This window comes from Natrix helvetica, assembly GCF_964273705.1.
Source record: "Natrix helvetica genome assembly, chromosome: Z".
NCBI classification, from domain to species: Eukaryota; Metazoa; Chordata; class Lepidosauria; order Squamata; family Natricidae; genus Natrix; species Natrix helvetica.
This window is the reverse complement of record NC_138554.1, coordinates 15,283,642-15,296,819: the sequence shown is the minus strand read 5'-3', so window position 1 is coordinate 15,296,819 and position 13,178 is coordinate 15,283,642. Positions and strand designations below refer to the sequence as shown.

General features: G+C 38.1%; 1 protein-coding gene across 1 annotated transcript in view; it reads left to right on the top strand.

Annotated features, from left to right (window-relative positions):
- Positions 1-9,610, top strand: part of LOC309401297 (vomeronasal type-2 receptor 26-like) — a gene marked incomplete at both ends in the record, with an annotated part of 30,688 nt that extends 21,078 nt beyond the window's left edge. Inside the window, one exon of the mRNA XM_081970365.1 lies at positions 8,712-9,610. Coding sequence (XP_081826491.1) covers positions 8,712-9,610 — 899 coding nt within the window. The remainder of the gene's footprint in view (positions 1-8,711) is intronic.
- Between the last annotated feature and the right edge of the window lie 3,568 nt (positions 9,611-13,178).

The window sequence follows — 13,178 nt, the reverse complement described above, 5'->3', positions numbered from 1 at the left end:
CAATCACTGGGTCAACACCGTGATAGGTAAACACCTTACCTTCCAGTAGTTCTGCAGATGCTGGCCCTGGTTGCATAGCAAACAGCCCTGTAGCCCATTTTTTCCACGAGATGTACAGTAACTCCAAAACCTTAGAATGGTCCTTGTTCACACGGGCAATAGCGTATAGGTTCCTCAAAGCACAACTACATCAAGGTAGAACATTACTGGCACTCAAGGAACTGCCTCCCTGGGGATTATCATGTTTTGTGGCACAATCACCATATGTTCAAATTGGATTCAGCATTTTTAAATCTGCATATGAAATCCTTCCCAAAGACACTTCTCGTGGAACCTTCCACCTTTGAAGTCAGGGAAGTTCTTAATTCTCCTACAGACCCTCTACAGTTTTAGGCTTGTAATGTTTTCTAAGGCAGAAGAACCCCAAACCCCGGGATATGGGGAGGCTTTGGAAATTGACCCTTTTGCTCAGGGTCTGCAACCAGTTTAACAATCGGTTCAGTGATCACACGCATGTGCGGCTAACACACTTGTGTGCAGCATTCAAAATACAGCAATTTGAAGCTCAGGAGCTTAACTTCTTTGGCAGCCCCTGTAAGTAGAACAGAGGAGGTGTGGAAATCAGGTATGTCGCATGAATCAGCTGAGCCAGAAAGAAGGAAATATAGGACAGGAAAGGGCAGGGAGTGGCCGGATATCAGCAGATATAGAATTCTTAAAACCTTTTATGGCTGAGTATATGTTAAAAACACATGACCGAATTAAAAATGTCAGAAGAAAGCTTGAGGCAATGTTTCATTCACCAGCGAGGGAACTCTGGGAAGAAATCCAATGTCTGAAAGGATACATGAAAAAGAGAAAGCCAGAGTAGATTGTATGGAGCATAAATTGGAGAAGACTAACTCCTTATGTGAAGCTGAACTGGAAGCTCAGATTAAAGAATCTTAATTAAGATTTTGTGGAATACCTGAACCGCAGGAAAAGACATCAGATTAAGGATGGTGAAGCCCTTTGCCCATTTTATTAATAAAGGGGAAAAAAGAATGGAAATTGATTTGGAAAGGAAAAGCAAAAACAATGATTGGAAACATTTATGAAGGCAGTAATAGACAATAAAGTTATTAAAAAGTCATTTTGTAATTTCTATTTAAATTTGTACAAAAGACAGAAGGAAGGTATGACAAATATAGATGAATATCTTTGAAGACAAAAGCTGCCTAAACCCAGAGGCATCAATGACAGTTTTTGAGATATCAAAAGCCATTAAAATAATGAAGCCAGGCAAGCCCAAGGCCCAGATGGTCTTACTGGCCAATTGTCAGGCCTGGAAGCCATCTTTTGCATTAGGCCTTCAGGCCTGGCACATTTACTGCTGTGAAACTGGGAATGTGGATTGGATGGAGTGGGGTAGATATAAATTTTAGCCCCCTAAGAGAAGGCCCGCAATCTGGGAGTCCTCCTGGATACGCGGCTTAGTTTAAAAGAACACCTGATGGCCGTGACCAGGGGGGCCTTTTACCAGGTTCGCCTGGTACGTCAGTTGTGCCCCTTCCTGGATCGGGATGCTCTGTGCACAGTCACTCATATGCTCGTTCTTTCTCTCCTGGACTACTGCAACCCTCTCTACATGGGGCTGTCCTTGAAGAGCACCCGGATGCTTCAGCTGGTCCAGAATGTAGCCGAATGCGTTATCATGGGGGTACCTAGGTGCTCCCATGTTACACCGCTTTTAGGCGGCCTGCACTGGTTGCCGGTTGTCTTCTGGGTGGGATTCAAGGTATTAATTATGACCTTTAAAGTGCTCCATGGCTTAGGCCCAGGGTACCTGCAAGACCACCTACTGCCACCAGTAGCCTCCCACCGTCCAGTACGATCCTACAGAGTTGGCCTCCTCAGGGTGCCGGCGGCCAGACAGTGTCGGCTGCTGATGCCCAGGGGGAGAGCCTTCTCTGTAGGAGCACCTTCCCTCTGGAATGAGCTGCCCCCGGAGCTTCGCATAATCTCTGACTGCCGGTCCTTCTGACGCGTCCTAAAAAGTTGGCTTTTCCAGCAAGCCGGCCTGGCATGTTAATTTTATCTCATTTTTTAAATGTTATTGTCCTATTAATTGGGTTTGTTTTTTGGAAATGTATCTAATTTCTTTTTAACTTTCGTGATATGTGTTTTTTAATGTTGTATGCCATCCTGAGTCCTTTGGGAGAAGGGCGGCATATAAATCCAATAAAACAAACAAAACAAACGAACAATATAGACCAAATAACGCTTCTTTCTCAGCGAGTCAAGGACATCTTGTCCTGAACCTGGAGTGCTGTGACTGGGAGGCATCTCCAGTTGGGACGGTGCTTGATTGGAGCATGGGATGGACATGTGGGTGCTGGGCATGAACTTGGACTTTGGTTTGGGTGGGGAAAAGCTAGAAACTTTAAGATTTGGGTTTTCCTAGATGTGCCAATAAGACATCTCTAATGAAATGGAACTTTGAGGAAACTCAAGCCTTGGAGTCTTCTGTTGTTAGGGGTGTTACCTGGAATCGTGACACCAACATTATAAGTGCTTTGAGGATGAACTTCTCCAATCACGAAAGGACACAATAAATGATATACTAAAAGAGAGAAAGATATTGCAGACATGGAAAGAAATCCAACATTGTGTTGCTACACAAGGAGGGTCAAGATGTTACAAAGACAAAGAATTATAGACCAATTTCATTATTAAACAAGGATTACAAATTCTTTGCTGCCATTTAAGATTTTACAGACATATATACATGAAGACCAAATAGGTTTTCTGCCAAAAAGACAGCTGAGAGATATTGTGAAGCCTGTCTTAAACATTATTGAATGCTTATAATATCATAATGAGAAAGAGACAGCCTTAATATTTATAGAATGGAATGGAATGGAATGGAATGGAAAAGAATAGAATAGAATAGAATAGAATAGAATAGAATACAATACAATACAATACAATACAATACAATAGAATTACTGTAATACCCTTACACGTACACATATTTAAATCTCTATTTTGCTTTATGGGTCTAATGATTTTATTTTTTGTCTTGTAGTTCATGTGTTCCTGCCTCTGCAAGTCCGCACAAGTGACTGTCTTATTATCATTATGAATTTAATCAGTTTGAGTTTTGCAAAACCTATGGGACTCCATGAAAATAGGAGCAACTAACACTGAATAATGATATTTATTGTCTTCATCCTATTCCAACCCATGGCTGGGAGCCCCAAAGCTCTGTGAGTTGATTTGATAGGATGTTGCTCTCTCTAATTTTGTCTGAAAAACATCTCCAGAAGGCATATCAGCCTGAACTACTTCAAAGATCTTGTTGCAGACAAAAGCATTTGTACAGAGAAAGAAGGCACTCATGGAAGATGTTAGCATTTGTGGAGTTGCTGTTAATAGTATTGCCTGAAGTGGTGTGCAAGAATCCTAGCCTTCAATGTGCCTTTCAGGAGCCTCTTCCTATTCAGCACACCTACCATCAGCTTGGAGACATTAATATTGCTGGCATTATTTCTGCTTTCTTTGCATCTTCTAATTCCATTGATTTCATTCAAGATCCTTCTCAGGGATTTCATGATGGAACTATGTAAGTATATCATTAATTCATTGTCAAGCTCTTAACTTTGCTGGTAAATCACATGATGCTTGAAATATTTTCTTCCAATGGCAAAAACTCCAGAAAGGAATGTCTAAAACAGGATGTCTCGGTTTATAATTAAGTAAAGTGATATTTCACTTCAGTTTCCAGGTAAAGTTGAAATGCTTGAAATAGAGATCAAATTTCCATTTATAACAAATCACATATAAATATCGATTATTTTACAGGTATGTATGGCTATATTAATGAAGCTGTCACTGCAGTTAAGAAAGGGTAATCACATATTTTCCATGATAAGTTTTCTCATTGATATTTCTGGTACCAAAATGCAACAATTTCATTCTGCTTATAAGTTACTCTTTAAAGCTGTGCTTTGGTATGGGCCATTCTCACATATGATAACAAAGAAATAAGAATTATTAAACACATCCAACAAAATATGCTGTACTGAAGGATTGCAAGGCACATAATGTGAAACAGACCTTTCTTAATGTATTTTTAAAATTGTTTTACAGAATAGTTTTTCAGAATTACCAGCATATCCTGGCCTTAGCATTTACTATCAAGCAGATTAATGAAAATCCCCAGATCCTAACCAACATCACGCTGGGCTTCCACATTTTTAACAGCAATTTTAGTCCAAGCTGGACTTACTTTGCCTCAATGGTTCTACCTTTCAGTCAGGGAAAATTCATCCCTAACTACAAGTGTGGGATCACAAATACTTTGGCTGCAGTCATTGGGGGACCTGACAGCTCTCTTCACATGGCAAGTGTGCTGTGCATCTACAAAGTTCCTCAGGTAAGATTTGATGTAGATATACACTCTCATTCTGTCATAACTCCCTAAACATCTACATGCTTCTCTCTGTAAAGTAGATATTTTTTCATGCATTATACAGTTGGCATAATAGCATGAGTAATCCTAAGTATGAATAGATGGTGAAGCTATTTTACATAGCAAATTCCATATACCGAACTAAAGGCTGAAATTTGAAATATTCACAATAGATTCCACCAAAATGTATTTACTGAAACTTCAAGAGTGAAATCTTTATTGTTATTTCCTAATCAACACAAATAATTGCATAATGTTTCAGTATATAAAAATAACAAAACACTCAAATCAATGTACACGTTTTCAGAGGCTCACATAGACCTTTGCAATTGCATATGTTTATCTTTCTGTAGTTGATATATGGCTCTGCTCCAGTCATGGATAAACAGACTCAAGCAGTCTTCTTCCAACAAATGTTTCCGAATGAATCCCATCAACGCAAGGGCCTCCTGCAGTTATTGCTGTATTTTAGATGGATCTGGATCGGAATTCTTATAGTAAAAGATGAGAAAGGAGAGAAATTCCTCCAGGAGGTGCTCCCCACATTTTCAGTACATGGCATCTGCATTGAATTCATAACAGAATTACCAAATGTAGCTTTTTACAGTGATTTTACTGATACCATAGATGAAGGATTACATATATACCACGTTCTCATGAACAGCACAGCCAATTTGATAATCTTATATGGTGAAACTCAGTCCTTATCAGCTCTGAGAACTTTCCTCCAGTTTTCAGAAGTGGAGGATATACCAAGGAAGAAAAAGATCTGGCTTATAACTGCTCAGACAGATTACACTTCAATTGCCGTCCATAAATCTTGGGATATCAATTTCCTACATGGTGCTTTATCCTTTGCAGTTCACAAAAGGGAGATCCCGGAATTCCAGAAATTTCTTCAGAACTTGAATCCAAACAACAACCAGCATGATCATTTTCGAAAAGATTTTTGGGAACAGGCATTTGATTGCTTCTTTTCAAACTTGAAAACTGAGACCTCTGAGAAAAAGTGTACTGGACAGGAGAGGCTTGAGACTCTTCCCACATCTGTATTTGAAACACTAATGAGCAGCCAAAGTTACAATATTTACAATGCAGTCTATGCTGTGGCACATGCTTTGCAATCTCTGCATATATACAAATCCAGAGAAACAGGAATTGTGAAAGAAGGGAGGAAACAGTTTCATGATCAAATGTGGTGGCAGGCAAGTTCATGGTGGAGAAACCACTATATCTGCAATTGGAAATTGTATTCATAAAATTTAGTGAACAATAATTTTTTGATGGCTTGACACTAGGTTTAAATCTGAGATATAGTAATAGATTAACCAAATGAAACTTTGCATGTATTCTGACCTAGGCTGATACAACAAAGAGTAGACACTTAGAACCAAATACATCCCCTCCCTTCAGAGAATTCACTTCCTTACTACACTCCATAACTCTGCCATAAGTTCAGTCTATTAATAAATAGAATCTTTTGCGAAAGTTTTCTCAATCATGAATGAAAGAAAGAGAATGTTGAATAGGTCCGAATACATGGCTTAAATACATTTGTTATAACAGGTCACTGTCCTTATATGTCATCATCTTCTAATAATGTATTTTACCGTATTTTTCAGAGTATAAGACGCACCAAGATTTTGAACAGGCAAATTTAAAAAAAAGTTTTTTCACTCTGAGGACCTCCCAAAAATGGCCCATTTTTCATGAAACCGGGCCCGTTTTTTTTTTAAAGGGCCACACATAGCTTTTAGGAGGCTTTTACAAAAATCATTTCTCAGAATCATAGATTTCAAAATGGATATTTAAGCCAACAGAACTAGCCCCTGCTTTCCGCAGGATTTCAAATTCTAGCATCTCAGCAGATGTTAATTCTGCTTCTCTTTGAACGTATCAAGTGAAAGAGAGACCACTGCCCTCCGTCCCCAATTATCACTGCTGAACCTCTTTACTGCAACTTTGTTTCATGGATAGAATATAGTTTCTAAAAATAAATTTCCAGATTAATTTTAGATTTTATATTCTAAAAGTAAGTTTGTCTTCCATTTATACTGTACATTTTACAGATCGTCCTTACTTAACTATGGTAATTAGGGCCTGAAGTGATGCCAATTTCCTTTGGTAAGTGATAAAGTATGCTGTCCTTTGACCATGAAGCTTAGCAAAAGTAATTCCAGCAGTTCCCAGTTATCATTGTTAAGTAAGGACTGTCCAGGTTTTTAAGCACCACGTGGATTACAACCTCCAATTTACTTCCAGCTTCTGCCTCGACTTTGCTTGAGGAAAGCCATCAAGAAAGGTTTCAAATCACAGAAATCCAATGGCCAAGTCCCAGTGTTGTGATCATGCTATCACAGGGGTGTTGCGGCAACTGGAATTTCAGGAAAGTCATAAGTACAATACATTCTGCACCATTGGAACTCAAATGTTTGCTGAACAAGTGACCATTGAATGAGGATTATTTTACTTAAGTATTCCTGTGTTGTCTCATATGTAGAGACTTCCAAGATATTTTCAGCCAAAAAGATAGACCACACTGAGAAATCAACACCATGTAGGTGAGAAATAATTTTATTGCAAGAGCTATAGTAACTGAATCTTGCAATGTGCTGAGTCCTCCATTATATTCTCTTTGTTTGATATAGTATGGCTTCTCTGAAATGTTTTCTCAATTCATATTTCTTGGTCAAGGTTCAAGCTCTTCTTATTTGACTGTTGCCTTGATAGTGGCTCTCCCTCCTGTCATTCAAGACCATTCATATGATCTTTAGAAATGTAAATATTTCCACATTCATAACACATTAGCTGGAGGAGAAGGAGCCTGACTGCCTTTGTCTCTTGCTAGCTGACCAGGAATGGGGATATCAGACGTTGTAGCCTAGTTCTGTATATTAACCATGATTGAATGCCTATCACTCCTCTAATTGAAGTGATCCTGAACCCCATCTAAGTTACCATAACTTAGCATGCTTATGATTATTTTTCTCTCTGATTTGAATATAAGACAATATATTCAAATATATGATATCTATATATTGTAAGTGGAAAGGTGTTTGTGTGTGTGTGTGTGTGCGTGTGTGTGTATGTGTGTTTATGTACCCTGTTTCCCCAAAAATAAACCCTCCCCGGATAATAAGCCCAATTGGAGTTTTGAGCGCATGTGATGCACATCCATGAGGGAATTGGCAGTAGAGATTGCCAGAACCCACCCCTGGTTTAAACAAACATTCATATGTATATTTTGAATATATGAATTATTTCTCCCTCCCCCTGTCCTGTTCTCTCTTTGTTCCTATCTGAATATGAATGTATTATAGGTTCATTCTTTTCTGAGAAATGTCAGATTCAACAACAGTGCTGGTGAAAAGATCTCCTTTGATAAAAATGGAGAGTTCATTGGTGGATTTGATATTATCAACTGGATCACATTCCCAAACCAGTCCTTTGCCAGGGTTAAAGTTGGGATGGTGGATCCCACAGTTCCAGAAGAGAAGTTCTTCAATATTTCTGTAGATTCCATCACATGGCCAGTAGGCTTTAATCAGGTTAGCTATTTGAATCCAGATTTGTCTGCATTCGTTTAACTATATTTATTGATGAAAATATCAGAGCATCATCTCTGATTAACCCAGGTACAAATGTCCTGGGGTAGGAAAAATATCATTACCATTTTATTACTTTTGTAGCAATTGCTATTGAATATTGTATCCTTTCCTGTCTCCTTGTTAATTATGGACAATTGTTTTTAAGGTTTTGAAGTAAGAGCTGCAAGCCAGCATTCTAGATTGCAGACTTCAAAGTTCCAAAGTTGAGAAAACCAAATTTATTTAGCCCGCACTACTTTCTTTGGACAGTAGTGATGAGGGTTATCAAAGACCATAAATATCAATAATTGTAGAAATTGAATTATTATTTCTGACCAATTTTATCTAAAATTATGTCATCACATTTTCATCTCTTCATTGAATAGTCATAATAACTCTCTAAGCACTTCCTTTATGCTCTGTAGCTTAAAATATTCTTTTTCATTCTTCGATAGGAATTACCTTCATCTTTGTGTAATGATCCTTGTGAGACAGGATACAGCAAGGCCAAGAAAGAAGGGAAGTTGTTTTGTTGCTATGATTGCCATCTATGTCCAGAGGGGAAAATATCAAAGGAAAGGGGTAGGAAATTTTCAAATATAATGGGAGTAAGTCACAATGGCATAACACTATAATTCCTATTAATCAATTTACCTGCATTCTTATTTCAGACATAGATGATTGTTCTCCATGTCCAGAAGATCAATATCCAAATCCTGACAAAAATATGTGCATTCCAAAGCGGATCACCTTTTTGTCCTATGAAGAACCTTTAGGGATCAGTCTGACTGTTCTTTCTCTTTACTTTTCTTTAATGACAACTTTGGTAATCATAATCTTCATGAAACACAAAGAAACTCCCATCGTCAAAGCCAACAACCGGAATCTCACTTATACACTCCTAGTTTCTCTTCTTCTCTCTTTCCTTTGTGTCTTTCTATTTGTTGGGAGGCCCAATACGATTGTGTGTCTTCTTCGACAACCAGCTTTTGGCCTCATCTTTTCTGTGGCAGTTTCTTGTGTATTGGCCAAAACTTTTGTTGTAGTTCTAGCTTTTATGGCCACCAAACCTGGTTCAAAATTGAGGAAATGGGTTGGGGGAAGGTTGATCACTTTCATTCTACTCTCCTGCTCCCTTGTTCAAATATGTGTTTGTGCTGTGTGGCTAATAACATCCCCACCATACCCAGATTTTGATGTGCATTCAATACCTGAAGAACTTATCCAGGACTGCAATGAAGACTCTGTCATGTTCTACTGTGTTTTGGGCTTCATGGGTTTCCTTGCTCTGGTTAGCTTCTCTGCTGCTTTTCTAGCTAGGGATTTACCTGACAGTTTCAATGAAGCCAAATTCATCACCTTCAGCATGTTGGTCTTCTGCAGTGTTTGGCTGTGCTTTATTCCAACCTATCTAAGCACAAGGGGAAAATATACATTGGCTGTGGAGATCTTCTCCATGATTTCTTCCAGTGCTGGATTATTGGTTTGCATCTTTCTTCCCAAGTGTTTTATTATTGTGATGAGACCTGAATTGAACGATAAACAACAGCTCATGAAGAGAAAGTTTTAAAAAATCTTTATCTTTGCCTGTCATGAGAGAGAAAGAGAGAGGGAGAGATACAGATACAAACACACACACACACACACACAAACACACACACACAAATGTTGGATAACCCATCCACTTATACATTGAAGCCAGAAAGCAATGTGCAATTAGATTGGCCTTCTATGATGTCTGTTCTCCGAGATTTGTATAATTTGAAACTCTTTTTTTTCCTTTTGGAAGATAGTTATAACTGGGGCTATATATATAAATAAAATGGACAAATGTATGTATTGACATTTCAATATGTGATAGACAATACTAACTTAATATATAGATGAAATGTGAATTATGTATTTATGTTACTGGTCATCTTATTTTATATGCACACTAAACTGTGTAACAAGAAATGGGGATTAAATAACAATGAGCCTTTCTTTTAAACAAGGAAGACCTATGAATTATTAATGAAGCAATTGGATACTGGGAATTCTCTGGTGTACATCATGTACAGTGGTCACCTAATAAACATGGGGTACATTCAAAAGAGCTTCCACCTGGCCCCATTTCTTTTCCTCAATAGCAAAAATCAACGAATCTCCAGCACAAAAACAATTCTCACAAATCCAAATAAATTCCATCATAAATCTAATACATGTTAGTATCCAATTTATATAATAGTCTCCTTATGTTCTGATGTAGGCTTCCCAAGAGCATGTAGCATACTCCTTGTTCCGACAAAAATCCCTTTTATTAATTTACTGTGAATTATGCTCATTCACATCCAACAAAGTCCTTCAAGGGAGAAGTCACAGACCTTATTTGGCATGGAAATCTGACAGGCTGATATCTGCAACACCTGACAAGGAGTCTTTGAGAGTCATGAACCAACTAACCAAACTAATTGTCTCCTGTAAACTCCACTCCCCTTTCATTCCTCTTAAATTTTCTCTGGAAGGGGCCATTCATTGTCCACCTGTGGCCTTCCTCCCAAGTCGACCCCTGTTCTTTAGCTGTTCCCTTCATCTCCAACTCTGCACATGTGCATACTTGGAACAGGCTCCAGCTCTTCATCTGCCTCACTGATGTCTGACTCTGAAGGAAGCTGATAACTGGCATACGGCTCTGGCTCACTCACTGCCTTTCAAACAGAGCCTCATCAGAGCCTTCCCCAGACTTCAGGACTGGCCCATGTTCCTCCCCAACCTCCTCACTGTCCAAATCTGCTGCCAGCTCCACTGTTGGGCCACAACACCTTCTAGGAAATTCATCAAGTAAGATGATTGTGTAGAACAGCATGTTCCAGGGTCATAAATCAGTTTGGGTAGGCAGAGTTTTGCAACACTTTAATGAGATGGTGATTCAATCTATGTTGTAATCTATTGCCATGATCACCAATGTCAGATGCCAACTTTCCAAAAAATTGCACTGGTGGATGAAACGTAACCCAAGAAAGTGGTGCAAAATGATACAGCTGATTACAGATGTGCACCCTAGCTTAAAGAAATATCAAAAAGAAAATCTTAAGGAGCAACCAGAACCGACCATCATACCAGAACATAGAGAAAGATTGGTGGCCACCATCAAGACTACTTCCCAAAGACATGCTGGGAAAAGGAAAAATAAACAACAAACAACACTACTCAAACTAAACCCAGATTAGTGCATATTTGTTGGTGTGTGTGTGTGTGTGTGTGTGTGTGTGTGTGTGTGTGTGTATGTATGTATATATATATATATATATATATATATATATATATATATATATATATATATATATATATATATATATATATTTATACATACATACATACATACATACATACATACATACATACATACATACATACATACATATATATATATATATATATATATATATATATATATATATGATCACAATGATGCTGATGATGTTTCTATGCTTGTACATTAACACCTTGGACACCTAGAGAGAACAGTGCTCAACATTGAAAGGAAATTTATGCTATAAAACAATAAAAATATTCATTGAAAGTTCTCAAAAAAGTTGAGGTTTGATGTTATTTCTTCTTCTACTGGACCAAAGGCAAGTTGGAAGTCAATGCCTTTTCTTCCTTCTCTACTTCTCTACACTTTTCTCTTCCCTTTCTCTTCCCCTACTTTTCCTATTTCCTTTTGTCTGTTTGTATTTTATATTATATAACTGATAAACAATTAAAAGTTTCCCAAACAAGATAAACCCACCAGGCAAAATGAAATCCAAAATCCAACAATGAACACATTGTTCCCAGCATTGTCTCCATCTGTTTGCTGTGTTAAATAGCCAGCTTCTGGTGCAGCCTATTAAGTGGGGTGAGACTGCCTCATCACAAGTAATAAGGCTGACTTTCCTAGGTGTTCTGGGATCAGTGCAGATGGCAGATCCTCTTCCTCCTCACTGACTAGCTACAGCTGTATGCTTTTCCCACCAGTCTCAGGAATGTCCTGCTGCAACTGTGCTTCATCCAAATCCCCCACTGACAGCTGTTCAGAGCCATTGACCAACTCCCTTCCTGATGTGCCCAGAACAGGTTCATCCTCCTCTGAAATTATCTCTGGTGAGGTATCTGAAGAAGCATCCAGGGGAGTCATCCTGAACAGTTCCATATATCCGTCAATTTTGGCATAAAATCAAATGAGGATGAAGAGGATTTTCATCTTTCAACATGAAAAGGACCCAAAGTATACTTGCAGTTAAGAAACGGGAAAGACATATTTCCCATGATATGTTTTCTCATTGATACTTTTGGTTCCAAAATGCAGCCATTTCCTTCTGCATATAAGATATTCTAAAAAAGCTGTCCTTTGGTAATGGGCCTTTCTCACATACTATAACACATTCCACAAAATATGCTGTACCAAAGGATTGCAAGGCACATAATGTGAAACATACCTCTCTTAACAGATTAATGAAAATTTCCAGATCCTAACCAACATCACGCTGGGCTTCCACATTTTTAACAGCAATTTTAGTCCAAGCTGGACTTACTTTGCCTCAAAAAAGGTTCTACCTTTCAGTCAGGGAAAATTCATCCCTAACTACAAGTGTGGGATCACAAATACTTTGGCTGCAGTCATTGGGGGACCTGACAGCTCTCTTTACATGGCAAGTGTGCTGTGCATCTATAAAGTTTCTCAGATAAGATTTGATGGAGATATATGCTATCATTTTGCCATAACTCTCTAAACATCTACATGCTTCTTTCTGTAAAAGGAAGAGACCTTTTGGATAAATAGATATTATTTTTCCTTGATAAAGTTGGCATAATAGCATGAGTAATCATAAAACTACAGATGGTGAAGCTATTTGACATAGCAAATTCCAGATATTGAACTAAGGGTCAAGTTTGAAATATTCACGATAGATTCCACAAAAATGCATTTACTGATAGTTGAAGAATGACATTTTGTTTGATATTTCCTAATCAACACAAATACCATATTTTTGTAGTAAAAGACTCACCGGAGTATAAGATGCACCAAGGTTTTGAAGAGGCAAATTTAATCCTTTAATCCCTTTAATCCTGTCAATACAAATTATTACATTATCATCATTATCAGTCATTTATTT